Source organism: Giraffa tippelskirchi, chromosome 1, assembly GCF_054371585.1.
Source record: "Giraffa tippelskirchi isolate mGirTip1 chromosome 1, T2T-mGirTip1v1.2.pri, whole genome shotgun sequence".
NCBI classification, from domain to species: Eukaryota; Metazoa; Chordata; class Mammalia; order Artiodactyla; family Giraffidae; genus Giraffa; species Giraffa tippelskirchi.
In genome coordinates this window covers 186,688,158-186,709,802 of record NC_137275.1, presented here as the reverse complement: position 1 = coordinate 186,709,802, position 21,645 = coordinate 186,688,158, and the positions used below count along the sequence as shown (strand labels likewise).

The window sequence follows — 21,645 nt, the reverse complement described above, 5'->3', positions numbered from 1 at the left end:
TAAGGTCTATGCTACACTAGTGGCTGCACAGAGACCCTGCCTATTTCATGCAGGGATATACCTAGGAGTGACTGGACCAGAGGAGGGTCTGGCCAGGAGGTGGGCCACAAGTCTGGCAGCACTGAATATGGGCTGTGGGCATGGGTGCCCTCCCTTTCCCCATCTCCCAAACTCAGGGTTGTTCTTTATTTTCAATTCTTTTCTTTCCCTTTGGCTGTACCGTGCAGCATGCAGGATCTTAGTTCCTGCATTGGGAGTGCAGAAACTTAACCACTGGACCATTAGGTGCATGCATGCTAAGTTCCTTTAATCGTGTCCAACTCTTTGCCACCTTCTGGACTGTAGCCCACCAGGCTATTCTGTCCATAGAATTCTCCAGGCAAGAATAATGGAGTGGGTTGTCATTTCCTACTCCATGAAATCTTCCCAACCCAGGGATCGAACCCACATCTCTTGTATCTCCCACAGTGGTTCAGTTCAGTTCAGTTCAGTTCAGTCGCTCAGTCGTGTCTGACTCTTTGTGGCCCCATGGATCACAGTACACCAGGCCTCCCTGTCCATCACCAACTCCCGGAGTTTACCTAAACTCATGTCCATTGAGTCGGTGATGCCATCCAACCATCTCATCCTCTGTTGTCCCCCTCTCCTCCCGCCTTCAAACTTTCCCAGTATCAGGGTCTTTTCCAGTGAGTCAGTTCTTCGCATCAGGTGGCCAAAGTATTGGAGTTTCAGCTTCAGTATCAGTCCTTTCAATGAATATTCAGGACTTACTTCCTTTAGGATGGACTGGTTGGATCTCCTTGCAGTCCAAGGGACTCTCAAGAGTCTTCTCCAACACCACAGTTCAAAAGCATCAATTCTTTGGCACTCAGCTTTCTTTGTAGTCCAACTCTCACATCCATACATGACTACTGGAAAAACCATAGTCTTGACTAGACGGACCTTTGTTGGCAAAGTAATGTCTCTGCTTTTTAATATACTGTCTAGGTTGGTCATAACTTTCCTTCTAAAGAGTAAGCGTCTTTTAATTTCATGGCTGCAATCACAATCAGCAGTGATTTTGGAGCCCCCCAAACTAAAACCTGCCACTGTTTCCACTGGTAGGCAGGTTCTTTACCACTAGCGCCAGCCACCTGGGAAGCCCACTAGGTAAGTCCCTTTTTATTCAGTTCTTGCTTTAACTGGGTGGGCCTAGACTGTGGTCTCAGTGATGTGTACCTTCCTTACACATCTCCCCTGGCCCTTCAATGTGCTCCCCACCACCAGGCTAGGGCCAGAACAGCCTTTTATTCCAGGTCTGGTTGTCTGCCTACCACCCCCTACACGGACAGTAATAGCAATACCGCATCACTCCTATTAAATGACTTCACACACACACACACACACACAAAGCCAAATACAGGATGATACATACATACAAAGAGCACATTTCACTTAGAATAATCTCATCAAAGATTTCTCTTCAATGTATTATTTGAGATTCCTTGTTTCAAAGAGACTCAGCACATTTCTGGGCTCCTTATGGGAAAAAAAAAAACTGTATAAGATGTATAAAAGGAATGATCATGGCTCCCAAGAAATGGCAGAGAAAACAAAAGAAAAACCTACAAAACACTTAAAATGTATGGAGACTCGTTATGTTTTTGTGACATTTTTATGTTATGCTTATGTATGAATGTTATGATGGATGCACATTTATGTTGTTTCTGGTCATAAAAAAGGTACATTTTGAAAACAAATTTTCTTTTCAGGGGCCTCTCCTTGGAATTTCCCGGTGGCTTTCTTTTAATGTGTATACTTATAACAACCTCTGTGGATTATTGCCTGAGTTTATTCTTAGGCAACCTCAGGAGATAAGCAAACCACAGATGGAGAAAAAAAATTCAGAACCTAATGGAAGAAAGAACTCCTTGGTTTCTGAGTGCCAGAAGCAGAGCACTTTTGGATTACTCCTTAACTATAATTGATGCCACTGTTTCAGAATCCCACCCACCGCCAGGGTCAAAGATTGTTCTTATACAGGAAGCATAGTCTGTGAACTCCCTTCCTTCTTTTAAAATAAACCTTGAAGAGACATCTGGCAAGAACTGTGATGTTGGAGAGAAAAATATTTTGGGGCTGACAGCTCTAAACATACTTAGTTGAGAGCTGATAAGGACCTATGGATCTTTTCCAACAACCTTTTTTTTTTCTTTTTAAATAGAATGGAATTCAGTTTTATTTCAGAAGGATGGAAAGGATTCACTTCCTCTGGGATTCAAACCTGTCATTCTTGAGAATTCCAGGTATATCACATTAGATCATTAAGAGTGTGAAAATCTTTAATAAAAGAGATGAGCACTTTGTTTTCCAGTAAATCAGAAATGCTGTGTCGATATTTGGTATCATTATTTCTCAAAACAGATTTTGTTCAAATCAGATCTCAGCATCACTGAATGGTAAAGATGAATGTGCAGAAGGAACTTGATAGAAGGGCATTCACCTTCCACCAAAAATGTCCTAAATGCCTTAGCTGATTAACAGTATTACAAAGAGCTGGCTAAGATCAAAGTTTTAATCTTCTTAGTGAGCTGTTTACTTTGCTCGGCTCTATCCTAGGTTGTTGTTTCCTCATTAAGCTGTGTCTGACTCTTTTGCGGCCCCAGGGACTGTAGCCCACCAGGCTCCTCTGTCCATGGGATTTCCCAGGCAAGAATACTGGAGTGGGTTGCCATTTCCTTCTCCAGCTTCCTGACCCAGGGATCGAATCCCTGTCTCCTGCATTGGCAGGTGGATTCTTTACCACTCACTGAGCCACCACAGAAGCCCACTCTATTCTATATTGGTCACAAATTCACCTCTCTCAAACTTCTGTTTCTAAAGAAGGACCAGGAAACAAGGAATTAGCAAAACCAACACCAAAGACAGTAAAAACACAACAGAAACTGCTGCCAGTGGATAAGGAGCCCTTCTATCAACACAAAGCTTGCAGGCATTCTATTTTTCTTTTTCTTTTTTTCCATTTGATTTTTTCATTCATTCTTACTGTGTGGCAGGTGCTGGAATCACAGAGAGAAACCAGGTAGAGCCTCTACCCAGAAGGAAGTTGGTGTATAAAGAACAAATGACTACGATGCAAGTGCAGTAACTGATAAGCACAGGGAGGCACTAACCCCACCTGGGCAGGTGATCCAGAGGTGGCACAAGCCGAGGATGGAGTGAATATCATTTTGAATAACTGCATCAGATGCTAGTCCAATACAGCTACTTAATGTGATTTAAAATTCCAATAGGAGCCACTTAATATATTATTCTTGAGTTAAAAAAAAAAAAAGGAAGGACCGAGAAACAGGCATTTGGGAATTTCTATGTAGTAATAAGACAGCGTCATTTCTTTTTTTTTTTTTTTTCAAGTCTTTATTCAATTTGTTACAATATTGTTTCTGTTTTATGTTTTGGTTTTTTGGCCATCAGGCATGTGGAATCTTAGCTACCAGACCAGGGGCTGAACCTGCATTGGAAGGCAAAGTCTTAACCACTGGACTACCAGGGAAGTCCCTAGCATCAGTTCTTTTACCCTATTGTTCATTTCTGTTGTCGAAGATAAATAACAGATCCCTGCTCTTTTGAATAAATTGGAAGACGAGCAGGTTTAGAATTCTAAATCTCATGACAGAACTTTTCCCTGTGAGACATTTAGGAGACATGGTTTGAATGAACCAAGTATATTCTTCTGCTTCATTGACTGCACTAAAGTGTTTGAGTGGATCACAACAAACTGGAAAATTCTTAAAAGAGATGGAAATACCAGACCACCTTACCTGTCTCCTGCAAAACCTGTATGCAGGTTAAGAAGCAACAGTTAGAATGGACATGGAATGATGGACTGGTTCCAAATTGGGAAAGGAGTATGTCAAGACTCTATATTGTCACCCTGCTTATTTAACTTCTATGCAGAATACATCATGCGAAATGCTAGGCTGGATGAAGCACAAGTTGGAGTCAAGATTGCCGGGAGAAATATCAATAACCTCAGATATGCAGACACCACCACCCTTATGGCAGAAAGCAAAGAGGAACTAAAAAGCCTCTTGATGAAGGTGAAAGAGGAGAATGAAAAAGCTGGCTTAAAACTCAACATTCCAGAAACTAAGATCATGGCATCCGGCCCCATCACTTTAGGGCAAATAGATGGGGAAACAATGGAAACAGTGACAGACTTTATTTTCTTGGACTCCAAAATCACTGCAGATGGTGACTGCAGCCTTGAAATTAAGAAACACTTGCTCCTCGGAAGAAAAGCTATGACAAACGTAGACAGCATATTAAAAAGTAGAAACATTACTTTGCTGGCAAAGGTCCCTATAGTCAAAGCTGTGGTTTTTCCAGTAGTCACGTATGGATGTGAGATTTGGACTATAAAGAAAGCTGAGCGCTGAAGAATTGATGCTTTTGAACTGTGGTGTTGAAGACTCTTGAGAGTCCCTTGGACTGCAAGGAGATCAAACCAGTCAATCCCAAAGGAAATCAACCCTGAATCTTCATTGGAAGGACTGATGCTGAAGCTGAAACTCTAATACTTTGGCCACCTGATTCGAAGAGCTGAGTCGTTAGAAAAGACCCTGATGCTGGGAAAGACAGAAGGTAGGAGGAGAAGGGGATGACAGAAGATGAGATGGTAGGTTGGCATCACTGACTCAATGGACATGAGTTTGAGCAAGCTCCAGGAGATAGTGAAGGACAGGGAGGCCTGGCGTGCTTTGGTTCTTGGGGTTGCAAAGAGTCGGACACAACTGAGTGACTGAACAAATATTCTCCAACTTTCAAATCATGGATTTGTATGAGTGAAAACAGTATGACAGAAAGGTCTTTTTAGGAGACACCGTCCATCACTGATAGAAGTCATGGGCTCCACTAAAAGATAAGTTAATCATTTTAAAGGGAGCATGTTACACTATCTGAGGTTCCTTCTAAAGTGAAAGTGAAAGTCGCTCAGTCGTGTCTGACTCTTTGCGACCCCATGGACTTCACAGTCCATGGAATTCTCCAGGCCAGAATACTGGAGTGTAGCCTTTCCCTTCTCCAGGGGCTCTTCCCAACCCAGGGATCGAACCTAGGTCTCCAGCATTGCAGGTGGATTCTTTACCAGCTGAGCCACAAGAGAAGTCCAAGAATACTGGAGTGGGTAGCCTATCCCTTCGCCAGCAGATCTTTCTCACCCAGGAATCAAACAGGGGTGTCCTGTATTGCAGGCGGAATCTTTACCAACTAAAACCCCTCTCCAAATGTAAGCAGGACCGTAAAAGGAAGCTTTATGTTAGTGAGACACCATCGCCACCTTGTGTTCAACAGTTTTCATTACACCTACCTTATTGCAAAAGATGACACAGGATTCAACAGTTACAGAATATAGCTTTATTTATAGAATCTTACAAATAAAAACATTTACAGTCCACATAACTTAAGTTTATTTTATTTTCTAATTTATCTTCATAACACCTGAGTCATTTAAAAAAATACTGTGATGGAATTGCAGAACTGTAAAATAAAATATGAATAATAAAAAGCTAACCTCTCTTTTGCAAAAATCAGACAACCTTTTGTTTCTTTTTAGGCAGATTTCCAACATATTGCTATCTCCATATTACCATGTGGAAGAGGATTTACTAAAAACAGGTCTTAGGATACCATAAAAGAGAAGCTTTCTTTTTAAAACCCAGGGTGAAGGAACAGTGAAGGGGAGACCTAAGTTGACACTAGACACAAAAACCCTTGGGAGCAAGGACAGAAGGAGACCTGCAAGCCAGCGGGAGGGTGAGAAGAAGCAGGACCCCTCCTCTGGAGTCACGGCTCCTGCACATTACACATACTTTCCTGGTTATCCTTAGAGAAAGGTGGTCCACAAAGGGAAAGAGGCTGAAGATGCTAATGCCAGAAGTGAAAGAAGTCCTCAGACTTCTAATGTGTACAAATGCTTGAAACAGCAAATCCAACACTTCAAAAAGAAACTGCCACATTTTCGATTCATGAGGCAAATCTGTTGCCAATAGCAACAGGTAATCGGTTGCACAATTTCAGTGTCTCTACCCTTCCTAAGCTCCAACTGGGACTGGCCTCGGGACCAATTACAGTTTGGAAAAAACTCCCCTTTGAGGCAGCTGTCTGTGAAAGGAAAGTCAGTTCTTAATATGGATGTGCACGAGAAAGGAAAACACCCTACTGCTCATATTTTATTTTTTTAATTTGCTCAAGGTTACATTTTTGAGCTCTTCTCCTAAAACTAATGCTTACTTAGGATCCTACTCCACAAATACCAGCGTCTGTAAGGAAGGACAGATCTACAGGGAATGCTAAAATTATCAAGTTAATACATCCATGTAAATTAAGGGAAGCAAAATCATCTCAGGTCCTAAGGTTTGAGTGTTATTTCCTCTTAGCTCCTGAAAGCAATCTGAGAAAAACAAAACAGAAGAGACAAAGATTCATTTCAAAACAGTTAACAGTGACAATAATAACGACAGTATAAAAAGTTAGATTCCAACATTCAAGGAATTGGTTCTTTGGTAAAAACTGGACCGTAATCCTACCAGGAAGTCTGTCCTGACAGTTCGTCTAGAATCTTGAGAACTGAGTTTTCCTCCTCCTTCTGCCCATTCTCAAATCTATCCAAGTCAACAGGCAAGATGAGAAAAACTTGTAAAGCATCACCAGCGGTTTTCCTGCTCATGTTCAAGAATAGTCCTGGTTTGAGGGATGTTTCCCAAAGGAAAAAAAAAGAAAGAAAAAAAAAACCAGAGTCGATGCTTTCAATTACTGTAGAGTGGAAAAGTTTTCCTGTCAGAACGGAAATGTGCTCGGGTGGTGGCGATGGACCAGCACCGGTCAGCCACGCTCACAGGTCGGTCTGCGAGCACAGCCCCTGGGCTGCGACCGCGGGCACCACTGAGGAAGGCTTCTGGAGAGGTCAGCTCCCCAGAGTGGCTGAGGAATCTCATGTTATCAATATGATAATAATACAGCAATTCACCTAGTGAACCTGGAGACTAGCTCCCCTCACAGCCGGAGCTCTGCGGAGAGGGCTCCACAGGGCAAGCAGGTGACCTACGGTCTCCCACACACATACACACACGAGTCTATCAATCCATTTTCTGAAGAGAGTTATTAGCATAATTCATATTCAGTTCCATGCAGGATTCGTCCTTTCTGGTGTAGGGTGAGGGCAGAAGAGGGACCCAGCTGGTTGCCGCAGGAACTCTTGGGTCCCCTATTCTGTGAACACCAAGGATGCTTCCCTTCCAGCTCAGAGTTCTATCATGTGTACTGTTACTTGTGGAATTAGTAAGTCCTAAATGTTGCCTGCACTGATTGCACCTCCAATTACCCTTGTCAAGAAGACCCCAAGCGGCAATCCAGTTCTGAAAGTCAATTTGTCACTTGGCAGCACGAGTTGTTGTCCAGGGAGGTGAATTTGTGCAGTCTCCCCTCCAACACGGGTGTCGTCACTGTGCTTAGAGTGTGCTGCCATCTCAGGAGATGGGGGTGGGGGCTGGGGGGTGGGAATCGTAGGAAAACCACTGGATTTCTCAGAGGTTTCTCTTCTCTGCCCTCCTGTGTCCGCCATTGTTCATCTAAAAGGAGGGGAGGTTCAGGCAACACAAACTACTTGCTGCTCACCTGGACGGCCACGAAACACCAGGTGCAGAACCAATTTTGGCCCAGGGTCCCAGTGGGAATAAGTGACCATCCTGACAAGACACACTCCCCTCGTCCATACACAATGATCCTTGCCTCTCCTCCAGCCCTACACATCTGTTTCCAGCTTTGACTTCTCTTTGACAGAATAGGCAACCGAACAGACTTTGAAAATATAAGAGGGATTCCTGTCCTTTGTACTTTTTCTGTAAAAAAAAAAAACAGGCAAATTCACTTAAAAATGGGTCACCCTGAGGCCCAGGAAATACACTGAGATTTTATGAGCCCCAAACTGTAGATTCACCTCCTGGTATTTCTCACCAAGCTGTGAGCTCTCTTTCTGCATCACCTGGCCAAGGATTCAGAATGTCTCAGTGCTGGTTGGGAGAGAAAGTGGCCAAGGTAACCAGAGGGAAAAGTTAGGCTTGTCTTTTGCGCTGCGTTGAGAAGAGGAAAGGGACAGAGGCACTACCGAGAGGCTGGTTACCAGGGCAGCTTATTCCTAGGACAGAGCATTTTTAAAACCAGCTGACATTTGAATGTAGGAATAGAGTCCGTGTCACAGTTTTTAACAGAACTGCCTCTTCCGAAGTGCTTCCTGGATGAGGTGTCCTTGGGCCAGGGGTCGGGCAGCCCAGGGCCAGACTGCCAACCCCGTCGGCTCCTGGCAGGGCCCTATCCGATCTGGATTTGTCCCGAGTACATGGTGAGGACTAGCATGATGCCAAAACCAGTCAAGAGGCCCAGGTTCTGGATGACAAAGGGGATCAAGGTACTGCCCTTGAGTTCATCCTCTTGGCTGACCTCGTTCATCTCAGGGAACTGGGAAAGAAAAGAAAAGAACACGAGAGCTGCAGTTCCTTTCTTCTTGCAGTTCCTTTAAGTGCAGGACAACTCAGTTATTTATACTATCGAATAATCATTACAATGTTTATTATTATTATACTTTTATGTGAAAATAACACATCATTGGTGTACATGATTATTATAATAGCTATTATATATAATATTTAATCAAGATGCATGCACACATGCTCAGTTACTCAGTCATGTCTGACTCTCTGATCCCATGGACTGTAGCCCGCCATGTCCGTAGGATTCTCCAGGCAAGAATACTGGAGTGGGTTGCCATTTCCTTCTCCAGGGGATGTTCCTGACCCAGGGATTGAACCGACGTCTCCTGCATTGACAGGCAGATTCTTTTACTGCTAAGCCACCAGGGTATATAAAAAAATAGGATTGGTTTACAAAGAAAATCAATAGCAGTAACTTCTAGAACTTACACATTATCACCTTTTTCCAAGGTGGTTGCCACTGCTTTACAACTATGGAGGTGAAACAAAGTACTATACATCTATGTAACCCTGGATGTGTTTAGAGGCTGATTAAAAATAACCACTCTAATAAAACTGCCACTTGTTTGGGAACTGAGCAACTGTGTAAGGGGCCAGCAAATGGAGCTAAGTAGTGCAATGACTCAAGGTCTCCTGCAGCTGGCTAGCAAGGCATGCATGCTCAGTCATGTTTGACTCTCTGTGACCCCATGCACTGTAGCCCTACAGGCTCTTCTGTTCATGGGATTTCCCAGGCAAGAATACTGGAGTGGGTTGCCATTTCCTTCTCCAGGGGATCTTCCTGACCCAGGGATTGAAGGAAAATATCTTAACCCATGGACTGAGGATGGACCGTGGTGGTCAGTACTCTCATCATCTCATCAAAAATACTACCTTCCAGGACTTCCCTGGTAGTCTAATGGTTAAGAATCTGCCTCCCAGTGCAGGCGACATGGGTTCCACCCCTGGTAGGGGAAGATCCCACATGCCTTGGAGCAACTAAGCCTGTGCTTCAGAACTAATGAGCCTGTGCTGCACAATAAGTGAAGCAATGAGAAGCCCATGAACTGCAAGAAAAAATAGCCTCAGCTCGCCACAACTAGAGAAAGCCTGCATGTAGCAATGAAGACCCACAGGAGCCAAAAATACACAAACAAATGATTTTTTTTAAATAATACTTTCCAAGGATACAGAAAATAATGCATTCAAACATGCCAAAGAACATGTCATGCCCTTAAAGAAAGAAATCAACCTCGTTAGAGAAAAAGATGCAACAAATCAGGTATTAAACTAGCAAACTCAAACAAACGTTAGTGGGCACAGTACAATGTACACTTTCAGACACTGCTAATAATGTAAAGGAAGGTTAAGCTTTTTTAGAAAGCAATTTGGCAATACACTTTAAACCCTCAAACTAATGCAGCCTTTCTGAGCCAGTGATTCTTGTTCTGGATCGAGTACATTCTCCTACCAAATAATACCAGCAGTGGAGATGATGCGATTTTTGTTTTGTTTTGGCATGCCATGCTGGATCTTAGTCCCCCAAACAGGGATCATACCCACGCCCCTTGACGTGGAAGTGTGGCATTCTAACCACTGGACTGACAGGGAATTCCTTGAAAAGGATGCCTTTAAAGAATATGCAGCATGAAAAACGTCTAGGATGTATTAAGTGAAAAAAGTAACTAGGATACAGAAGTGTATATTCAGTGTGATTAGTTGTTTAAAAACAAACATGATGCACTGTGAAGAAATAAGAAATAAACCCAAGTAGTGGTGTTCTGAGGGAGAATAATTATGGGTTATTTTCTTTCCTTCCTTCCCTTCCTGCCTCCTTCTATTTATCTATGAATATCTAAAAGATACTTAGGTAAGGACCTTGGAGTTGAGACAGATCATTTTCTTCAGTGACATATGCCCAAGGAACATAGGCTTTTCATCCTTTAAAAATCTAATATCCCTTTAAAAAAAGCATTGTATACTTTAAATAGGTAAATGGTGTGCTATACAAATTTGGGCTTCCCACATGGCCGAGTGGTAAAGAATCCACCTGCCAATGCAGGAGACATATGAGATCTGGGTTTGATCCCTGGGTCGGGAAGATCCCCTGGAGGACGGTATGGCAACCCACTCCAGTATTCTTACCTAGAAAATCCCCTGCACAGAGGAGCCTGGCAGGCTACCAGTCCATAGGGTCGCAAAGAGTGGGACATGACTGAAGCGACTTAGCACACGCACACACGTGAACTGATGTGTTGATAAAGTTGTTATTAAAAACAAAGTAACTAATGCACCTTAGCTGTCATCCCATTCAATGAACTTAAATTAATAACCTGATCCAGTTTTGCCTACAAGGCATTAAAACTACGGAAGACTTACCATATCAGCCAGAGAAATATACAAGAACATTCCTCCAGCCAGTGCAAAGATCCAGTTGGCAGAGAAGTGGCTGCCGGCTAAGATGCCGAAGCCCAGGCCCACGTAACAGCAGCAGGCGGAGAGGAAGTTGAAGAAGAGAGCCTGCTGGAGACTCATGCCGGCGTTGAGCAGGATGACAAAGTCTCCTACCGCGGGGAGGACATGGATAGAAGAGTCATATTAGGTTGTGGGACACACAACTTGATGAGGACAGACTGCCTAAATGTTGGATGGAGTCTGGGTGAAAATCCTGACAGCCCCAGACTAGAGCTCATAGTAACAGACTAAGGCCCCCTTGACCTTCACAGCAAGAATGCTTGCAAGCTTGCATCTATGAGGCTGGCCATGCACGTCCAGCCTAGAGGCTGAACACAATGCACAGGATTTTCAAAAGAGAAAACCGTCTACCAATGGCCTCATTTCTCTTTTGATTGATGGTGAAATAGAAGGAGCTTCCTTCCTCAAAACTGTAATGCATGGTGTTTTTAGGAAATAAAATCGAGATGGAGAGATGTTAAGTCATTTGCCCAAATTCACAAGCCAATAAATGGCAAAGCTGGGATATGACCTTGAATATCTGAGCCTCAAAAAAGCCTAGGCTTTTTACACTCTCCCTCTAATAAAACCAAGGACTTTTCAACTGGCTCTTCTCTTTCGTCTACCCACCAGACCTCTAACATACCGCTCAGCCTTTGGAAGAATAGGATGTAAGAGATACTGAAAACCTGAGTGTAGTGAATGGCACGCTGGAAGTCCTTTTCACTATTTTTTTCCCCCATGTTTCTCACAATGAATCAACGAGATAGGTACCACTATTAATCCCAGTGTAGAAGTGAGGAAACTGAGCCACAGGTTATGGGACTAAAGGGAAACAAACATGCTGGTAAAAACTCCATCATTTCCAATGATCAATTTCCTGGGTTCTTTTTGCCATACTATGTGACACGCAGCATCTTAGTTCCCTGACCAGGGGTCAAACCTGTGCCCCCTACAGTGGAAGTGCAAAGTCTTAATCACTGGACTGGCAAGGATGTCCTTATCCAATGATCGATTTTCAGTGATTGATTTGGCTGTTGAGAATCAGTGGTTTGATTTCACATAGCACAAAGAATGTGTTCACTGAAGACGGTCTGTGTTCTGAAGGGCAGCGGGGGAGGCAGCACAATGGACCAGGCTGGGTTGGGGGGCAGTACCCAGGCACCTACCAAGCTCATGTGGAAACTCCTCACACAGGATGGCCACTGAGGTGCTGATTCCCTGGAAGACAGACACAGTGAAGGAGGCGCCGATAGCCAGGCCGTCGATGAAGTTGTGGAGGCCGTCGCTCAGGGTGATCATCCAGGCCAGCGTGCCGATGTCTGAGTAGCGTACGCCTTTCAGCCAGTGGCAGGCGCTCTGGGAAGCCTGCAGGTCCTGCCGGGAAGCCCGACCCCAAGGCCCCCAGGTCAAAGGGTGGACGACAGACCTTCAGGGCAGGCCCAAGTCATCAAGGCTGTTACCCTGCAAGCCCCTCCCACGTCCCAATCCCCACCCGCGTCCCCCAGCAGAGGATGGCCCACTGACCTGGACGGACAGGGAGCCCACAATGACCTTCTCGTCCACCACGGGGGCCTTCCCATCCAGCTCCCCGCTGCAGTGCTGAGGAATCATATGATCCAGATCCCCATTCTGCAGCTTCTCTGTCACCCCCTCTTCCTGGTCCTTCTGGGAGGGGAGCGTCTCAGAGGTGTAATGGCTGTGTCCGTGATGATGCTGGAGGCACCGTGCAGAGGGGTCAGGCCAGCACAACGCTCCCCGAAACCACCCACCCAGCAGGTGCCACAAGCACCGGGAGGACCTCACTCCCACCGTCCGGGAAACCATGAGCAGGCAATGAAGAGACAGAGGCCGAGGGCAAGGTAATGGAGAAAGCTGAAAGGGGCAGGGTGGGGAGTGGAGCTGGCATGGGATGGATCTCAGAGCAGTGACCGAGGGGCCAGTGCTCATTCCTGGCAGGAGGCACAGCACAGGTGCTTAGAGAGGCTCCTCGCAACGGCTGATTGTATCCCATTCAGCAACTGTTTAGGGGAAAACTAGGAGCCAGGCACCAAAGGTAACTTCTGGGAACTACACCACAAAAACCGGTCTCATTTCCTTGTGGACATACTTCATATACAGTGCCCTTCCTACATCTCCTCAAGAGCTGAAAATCTGTTGAGGAAATAATCTAGAATAAGATAAAGAGGGCAAGTTACTGCCTGGGAGGAGGCACACAGGCCAGACCTAGTTTCTGGTTCGCCCTCGCCCCCTGCTTGTCCCCTTTCCGAGATGAGGTGGGTTTATCTACTCAGGAAGTTTGTGGGTTTGAATCCATGGTGGGAGGATCCAGGTAAGCTCACTGGATCAGCCCTGAGGTTAACAGCACGCCTGGGACACATTTCTGAGATGGATGCTCTCCCCAGAGGCACTTCCTTTACCAACAATTAGGCCTCACCTCGTTTTTCTGTTTAAGGAGCATCTTCAAGATCTTCTCTGTGAAAAAGAAGAGATAAAAGCCCCCGAACACCACTGCAGACTTGGAGACATAATAGTCTTCCATGGGGTTGAAACCAAAAGCCTGTGGACCCAAGAAAACAAAATGAGTTGAACTTCACTGGTCCCCTCTCCTCTCTTTTACCACCTCCTTGACTCCAGGAAAGGAAGAGACTGGGACAACTCTGCCATCTACTTCACCTTTTTCCAGCAAAATCTAATCCTTGATGTTTTCCTTATGCTACCAGACCTACTGGGTTCTCTCTAGCTGACTTTCTGATGCAAAAGACATCAGATCGTCTTTCGAATTTCACTTTCAGGAAGAACAGCCTCAGACAAGGCTGCAGAACTTTTAACAACAACCCTGTCTTTATTTTCTCCTGGTGCTTTGTAATAAGGGCAGACTCTGCCGGCAAATTCCGTATTTAAGGAGGAGACACTTGTGTTTATTTTTGTTGTTATCTAGTCTCCCTGGATGACCTGCATGTAAACACACAGGGAGAGGGTGTAATTAAACTTTCTAAAATGGGAAATCCTTTCCTTGGTGGAACAGTAAGAATTGCAGCATCTTTCTGACTGCAGACCTCCCAGTGACCACAAAGTCAAGGGAGCAGACAGTATTACTGCATGTATCAATCTGGGGAAGTTTGTTTTGGTTTCTTGAAACTTCACTTATTATGGTGGGGAAAAAAAAATCTTTGGGAAAGCAGACAGGAGTAGAAGTTAGGAGAATACCATTCCCAGTGAAGCTCCTAACTTGTGTGCAGTGGAGGGGAACTTGAGAAAGTGTCTGCTGACCTGCTGGACACTTTCTAATAGAAAACAGGCCTTACGAGCAAACACCAGCCATCTCATGGATGGGCCTCAGATAAAAGTGGCCATCAGAACCAGGCACTCTGGGTTGCTTAAAAACTAAGGGTTTTTTTTCTTTTCTCTTTTAAAGAGACAAAATGCAGTCTCTAATCCCAGTGTAGTTTTCTAAGAGACATTAAAGGTCAAGTTCTAGAATAGAAATGACTCATTCAGGCCAACTTTCCAAGAGAGTCAAACCATCTTAAGGAAAATTGGAGTGGACAGAGGCAACTAACAGTTCTCTACTGAAAGAATCAGGACATGAGCTCTTATGCAGGCTGAGTTCTGCATCGGTTAAACAGGTCAAACAGTCCTTGTTTCCTACACATCACAGAAATGATCTGAGGATCAACTCAGGAAACACAAAACCACAGAGTGGAAAACGAAGTGCTACAAGGAGCACAGGGCATCATCTTTCTGCTTCACCTCCGGCTGGTCTGGGCCTGTCAGACCACCCACAGTGAAGCACCTCATGCTTTCTTCCTGCATCAGCGGGTCTACACGGAGACCACACGGTGTCAGAAACTCCTTCTTGGCCCTGCTAAACCTTACAAACACAGTGCTCTTCCTCTGCCATTGAGGGTGTCCTGGTTAGCCCAGGTGAAGGGGCAATGGGGCCGTCAACATGTGTGAGGCCAGATTGCTGGGTTCAGCTTACATTCTGATGCAAAAGACAGAGGGTCTTTAGAAGTTTATGCCCTCCTGAGGGGAACTAATTTTTTTTCACTGAGACCTATTGATTTTGGTTTTGGTGCCCAAAGCTCCAAGTTGGGGGCCATCATGTGACCTAACTACACTATCTCTCTTCACCTGGTAGGTAGCGAGCACCAGGTGATTTATGAACATGAACTCATAGAACCCTCATGACCTCATCCTGAGGTCCCCCTTTTCTGCATGAGGAAACTGCAGCACAGAGGGGTTAGGTGACGTGCACAAGCAGAGCTGGGATCTGCACCAGCTCTCAAAACTACTCCCTGCTCAAACTGCCTCAAACTGCTCTCAAACTGCCTCTCCCTGCTTGTATCTGCATCCCATCTTCGCTTTCCAAAAGGAGAGATCTCACGGCACCATCCGTGGAGATGGGGGGGGTCCCCTCCCACTGTACCCCGCAGTCCCCCAGGAGGCGGCGTGCTCCCGAGAGGGCCCTGGCTCGCCATACCTCAGGGATGAGCTGGAAGAGGGCGTTGGAGTAGAGGGTTCCAATCGCCAGAGCTATGAAGTAGAGCAGGAGCCTCTTGTAAAAAGTCTTCTTCATGAAGGGCACAACGCTGGCCCCCAGGAGGGAGCAGAGGGAGATGACGGTCACGCAGAGGAGACCATACCCCCAAACTGCCATGGAGGGGGGGAGCCAGCCCCACCCGGGACAGGGATGAGGGCCAATGCCCCAGGGCATGGCAGCCACCATTGAGGGAAGGCAAGGGGTGGTGGTGGGGGAGGGAGCGGTCAGGAAGGGTTTGGTTGACAGATATTAACAAAGGAGACAAAAGTGAAGAATCAGAGAGAGACAAGCAGGGAGGGAGAGAGAAACAGAACATTTGTTAGTGATTCAAGTCTGCTGAAATTTCCTTCAATCAAGTTCAGGAGAAATGGGGGAGGAGCTTGAGGTGACCTTGGAACACTGTCTCTCTCCTGACCCTGTTGCCTGGTGGCCGAGTCCCACCTGCCTGTTGCTGCACCCGGCGGGGCAGTTGCGGTCTTAGCCGAAGTGTCCCCAGGCCAGGCCAGAGGCTGCCTGGCAGACTTTGGACTTGAGGGCTGTCCGAGAGAGGAAATAAGAGCCTGGGAAGAGACCGTTGTGCTGCATGTGTTTGCACATCTGACCCATGCTGCAGGCACATGGACACTCCTCGCACCTGGTCTGCACCGCACAGGACGCAACCAGGTCAGAAGTGCAGGGTAGAAAGGATAAACAAGTAAGGCCCGATGCCCGAAGAATTCACTCTCTTAACAGCCCAGGTTTTCTTGCCATTTTTCCCCTCTATGTTTTTTTGTGTTTTTTTTTTCTTTTGGCCGCATAGCTTGTGGGATCTTAGTTCCCCAACAGGGGATCGAACCCAGGCCACAGCAGTGAGAGCCGGGAGCCCTAACCACTAGACAACCAGAGAACTCCCTCAGGTTTTGTTTGTTTCCATTTGCTTTGAGAGGGCTGCAGCATGGAGAACAGAGTTCGAAGATCACCTCGCCAAAAAATATTTCCTCTTCCATTTCTCAGGGTCACACACTCCAGGCAGGACAAAACTGAGCCAGGACGAGGCCTCCCCTGTGAGTCCAGGGGTGGAGTATGCACCATTATTGTATTCCTATTCAACAGGCAACACAGCATTTCATTTCCCATCTTGAAAAAAAAAAATTAATAAATTTAATTTCCAGAGCTGGAAAAAACATAGCCCAAGATGAGGCCTGCCCTGAGAAGTGCTTGCTAGATTCATGTGCAATTTTGACATAGCATCGAGATGGTTCACCTTAAACCAAATTTCTTCTCTCATCATGAAGCAGGAACAGGTAAGGCAAGGCCGGGCATCCTATAGAGTCTTTTTTTTTTTTTTGGTTGCTAGTACAGCATATGGGATCTAGTTCCATAACCAGGAACTGAACCCAGGCCCCCTGCGTTGGGAGCTCGGGGAAGTCCCCATGAAGTCTTCTGATTGGGAAAGGTAGGCAGCTGCCTATGGAAGGCAAAGCCAACATTCTCAAAGTGGAGGGGGTGGGGGGGGCACATGTCACCCACTGCCTCACTGCACATCCCTGTGTGAGTTGACAGGTGGGCACACTGTCACCTTGGGCCTTTTTTTTTTAAGCTCCTCAATGGTTACAATTAAAGAACAAAATTAACAAACGTTTCAAAACAGTCAAGTCAGGGCACCAGGAAGTCATTCCTATCAGGAAGAAGTCAAGATGCAAGGTGTGAAGGGCTATCGGTCACTTTCACTTGTTTTTGTTTCATAGTCTTGATTCTATGTTTGGCCTTGTATCCTGCAGATTGTTTTTGTTTAGTCGTAAGTACTGTCTGACTCTTTTGCAACCCCATGGACTACAGCCTGCCAGGTTCCTCTGTCTATGGGATTTCCCAGGCAAGAATACTGGAGTGAGTTGCCATTTCCTCCTCCAGAGGATCTTCCCGACCCAGCAATCGAACCCGTTTCTTCTGCATTGGCAGGTGGATTCTTTACCACTGAGCCACCAGGGAAGCCCATACTGTGTGGATTAGGGCCTGCTTAAAAAAAAGGATCTTTTTAGGCCAGTTCCACTTTTCATTTGGCAACCTCTTTCCTTCCACCTCATTCCAGGTGGATCATCTCTTAGTGGCCACACCTGAGTACTGCCAGGGCCTCTACTTAGAATGGCAGGGGGCCAGGAGGACCAAGGGTAGGGGCAGCTACCACCGACCACTTTCCTTTCAAGCCCTGCCAACAGGGCTTAGGAAAGGCACTGACAGGGGAAGGAGGCTGACAGATCCCCAGCATGGTCATGGTGTGGTGGTGGTGATGGGGGTGAGTGCTAACAGCCTTGCATCTGACAACCCCTGAAGAGGCCAGAGGCCGACCTGGGTGCCCCAGGAGTAACAGGAGGCCCTGGAGATTCAGAGGCAGAAGTCATTCGGGTCACTTGACTAGAAGAAGACATCAATGTTTCGGGTGGCGGCTGTCAGGGGCCTTGGAGCACAGGTTGGGGCAAGGATGCCCCGGGGAGAGAGGACGCGCACGCTTCCATTCTACTGCACCTCTGGGATGAGCTGGAAGAGCGCGTTAGAGAGCAGTGTTCCAATGGACAGGGCGATGAAGTAAGTGAGCACGCGGCTGAAAAACGCTCTCTCCGTGCAGGGCAGGACGAGGACTCCCAGGAGAGAGGCCAGGTTAATCAGTGAGACACTGAGAAAACCGAAGCCCCACACTGTGGAGGAACAAGAACAGACGAGGGCCGCCATTACTGTGGGCGGAGGTGCTCTTGCTGCTGGGGGTGCGTACAACCCCCCATTCTGAACTCAGCTGCAACCAGGGCAGACGGAGTTCCGCCAGCCCATCAGTAAATGCTTGCCGAGTGTCTCGTGCTGGGTGCTGTGAAGAAGCCTGAAAACATACACCAAAGTTGCTATCCAAACCAGCTTACCTTTCAGATGGAGGGGCAGGTGAACCCATGAAAGGCTAAAGACCACAGGAGTTAAATAATGACATGGGGCAGGACACAGGTGGCATGTGCCAGGTACCAAATGCCGGCAGCTCACACCAGCAGGACAGGATCGCAGGGGCTCGATCCAGGACCAAGGGAGCCATGTGCACACACGTGAACCACTATGGCTGCAGCAGAGGTCCAGCCAGAGGAGGAAGGTAGGTGGGATGAAGTGGGACGAGGGCAGACTGTGAAAGGCCTTAAATGCTAAACTCAAAAAACCAAGGCATTGGCCCCCTGGTAGTTTAATGAAAACCAAAAGGGAAGTGGTCCAAAAGCCCCACACTGACCGCTCACCAGCCACACTGCTCAGCCTGGTGATGTGCTGAACTGGTCTCGTGAGCATGGGAGATATCAGTTTAGACATTACTTCAATTCACCCCTCCTGACGATGATAAGAGGAGGATAACCTGTTAATCATTCAGCAAACTGCTCTATCTGATCAGCCCGGCGGTCCCTGTGCTGACAAACACGGACACCAGGCCCTGCCTCCCTGTCCCGGCTCACCTTCCACCGAGCTGGGCCTCCCCTCTTCCGTCTGCTCGTTCTCCTCATTCTCCTGGTTCTCGGAGGAGCAGGCCCTGGAGTCCAGCTGCTGGAGGATGGTGGGGCAGAACTCCTGGAACTCACGCTCCCCGATCTGCGACTGGTGGCTGAAGTTGTGGGCAGCAAAGAGTTCTCCAGAACTGAAGCACTGAAACCAAGAGGGAGGGGCAGAAAGCCTATTGGGACCCAAGGTCACACCTTGCCCCTGAGGAGCCTTCCAAGATGAAGAATAGAAGACGGACCTGGCTAACTTTCATGGAATCTGCAGGCTAATTGCCAAGGATGAGAGCAAAGTAGTCCCTAAACTTAAAACACTGATAAGTAATCTTAAGAGATTGGCTACCCAGACATGCCTTCCACATGCCCATCTATGAATGGCTACCCAGAAGTTCAGGAAACAACTGAATTCCAATCGTTATGACCAGGGTGCGGCTGCTGGAAAACACGCCTCTGTGTGCATACCTGAAGATGCAGTTTCTCCCAGATACCCAATCTGGCTCCACATCACAACAGCCCCAGGAGCTGTTATAGTAAAATGCAGATTTCAGATGCTTCTCCAGAGCCACTGAGCACAGGTGTCTACGGGGAACACGGGTCTCCTGGGCCATGTGCAGTAATGTCTGTAGCCTGCAGAATGTGCTGGCAGAGACTGGGGAAGGGTGGAGGGGTACCTGAAGATTCAGGGTCTGCCAGGGAGAGGTGTGGGCTGCCCAGTGGGCTTGGGCTCTCAGTTCCCTGGGAGGCATCAGGTAAGTGGTTCTCACATACCATTCCCCTGAAACACTGCCATTTCACTTCTAATTAGACACTCACACGTCAGTCTTTTGCTGAGTGTGGTTTTACGTGGATCTGTGTCTTATGAGCCAGCCCTCTGTGAGGGCTGATGAAGGAGGGTTTCCTGGGCCTACAAAGCTGAGGGCTGGACTTGGTGACCCCCAAGATCCTTGTGCTGCACCAGAAGGCCGCTGGGGTCAGGCTGCATGAGCTCCCAACCCGGGGCAGGCTCCCCTCTGACTCAGAGGTGTGCCACGCCCTCTTGGTTCCACATCTACGCCACATGGTCCCCCACTTCTGGCCACTTGGCCTCTCTGAACTCTGCTCTCCTTCAAGGTGAAGCTCCAGGACACCCCACCCACAAAACTTCCTTGACCAGTGAGCCCATACTCACCCGATCCTGTCATTTCTGAATCCAAAAATGACTCTCCAACCCACAGCATCTTAACACTTCATTTGAGTATCAGCTAACTCTGTCCTTGGTTGGTTGAGCTCCCCATCTGAACAGTAAACTCCCTGAAGATGACTCATTTTTTCTGTCTTTCTCAGAACACTCAGCACAGGGAACAGAGTAGATGTATAAAGACATCGTGGGGTGACTTATGTTTGGCTGCCACATATGGCCTCAGACTCTGATTGGCCAAGATGACATAGAAGACAGAAGAGAGAATCAGAAGCCAAAACACCCGAGTCTTAATCCTGGTCCTTGCAGAACTCACTGTGGGTCCCTTAGTATCCCAGTATATTGTTGTTGCTTAGTTACTCAGTCATGTTCCACTCTTTGCAACCCCATGGACTGTAGCCTGCCAGACTCCTCTGTCCATGGGATTTTCCAGGCAAGAATACTGGAGTGGGTTGCCATTTCCTTCTCCAGGGGATTGTCCCAACCCAGGGATTGAACCTGCATCTCTTGCATTGGCAGGTGGATTCTTTACTGTCTAAGACACCATGGAAGCCCATCTCACTGTATACAGGATATAATGAAGATCTGCCACCTGCATCTGGAGGTACTTTGAGGCTCACCCAGGATGATGGGCAAAGGGCTTTGCAAAAACTCTATTAGAAACACAAGCTGACCCAGGAGCTCCAGCCTAGCAGCAGTTCCAGGAGCTCCCAGTATAGCTCTGCAGCAGGGTCTGGATGGCAGGCAGCCCCTACTACATGGCTGTCCTGGGCTGAGGGTTTCAAAGCATCCATGGAGAAGGTTGTGAGGTACAGCTGGAGTCTCAGACCAGCTGACCCAGACTGCAGGGCAAGCAGTGGCCCCTCTGCTCTGTCATCAAGGCTCACCTGGCCCCCACCTAGACTGTGAACCTCGAAAGGGTAGAGTTAGTGCCAGGTGGAGCTGAGGGCCTTACCGTTGAGAGGTTCCTCGGGCCCTGCACGGGCTGGGAGATGTTGCCCCGGCCTACTCCCACGTCCAGGTGGTTGAGCAGGGCCTTCAGCTGCTGAAGGGTAAGGCTGTCACCCTCCCCATAGCGATGCATGAGGTTTTGCAGAAAAGAGGCTGCACTGATGGTGGGCATCTCTGTGGACACAGCACGAGCCTCAGAAGCAGCTGTCCACATGCTGAGCAGGGTCAGCAGGAAGTAGCTGGGGAGGGCTGGGCACAGCAGCTTCATGGTGACAGATGAGCCTGCAAGAGCAAAGAGCCAGGTGAGAGACCCACTCTTTCCTTCCATACCAGACCCACAGGGTCGCTCCAGACAGGAGGGTCTCTCCTCAGACTCTGGATCCAACCAGTACCAAAGCTGACCCTTCACCCCTTCTCTAAGTCTCTGCCTAACTTTTGAGAACAATCCTTCTTTTGTAACAGAAAATAAAAACAAATTCAACAGGTCTGACTAAATTTTTAAAAAGTAGGGACTTCTCT

The 21,645-nt window shown here is 47.2% G+C and overlaps 1 protein-coding gene across 7 annotated transcripts in view; it reads right to left on the bottom strand.

Moving 5' to 3' along the window:
- Positions 1-5,379: 5,379 nt before the first annotated feature.
- SLC39A14 (solute carrier family 39 member 14) overlaps positions 5,380-21,645 on the bottom strand; it is a 48,833-nt gene continuing 32,567 nt past the window's right edge. For 3 of the 7 annotated variants that reach the window (XM_081513959.1, XM_081513970.1, XM_081513982.1), the window contains exons 2-9: positions 21,131-21,408; positions 18,960-19,146; positions 15,445-15,614; positions 13,396-13,518; positions 12,486-12,674; positions 12,128-12,335; positions 10,884-11,068; positions 5,380-8,493 (exon numbers count right to left, since the gene is read on the bottom strand). In XM_081513959.1, coding sequence (XP_081370085.1) covers positions 8,347-8,493; positions 10,884-11,068; positions 12,128-12,335; positions 12,486-12,674; positions 13,396-13,518; positions 15,445-15,614; positions 18,960-19,146; positions 21,131-21,394 — 1,473 coding nt within the window. In that variant the 5' untranslated portion in view covers positions 21,395-21,408 and the 3' untranslated portion in view covers positions 5,380-8,346. Of the gene's footprint in view, positions 8,494-10,883; positions 11,069-12,127; positions 12,336-12,485; positions 12,675-13,395; positions 13,519-15,444; positions 15,615-18,006; positions 18,177-18,959; positions 19,147-21,130; positions 21,409-21,645 lie in introns of all 7 variants that reach the window. The other 4 variants (XM_081514004.1, XM_081514023.1, XM_081514013.1 and 1 more) reach the window with 2 other exon arrangements.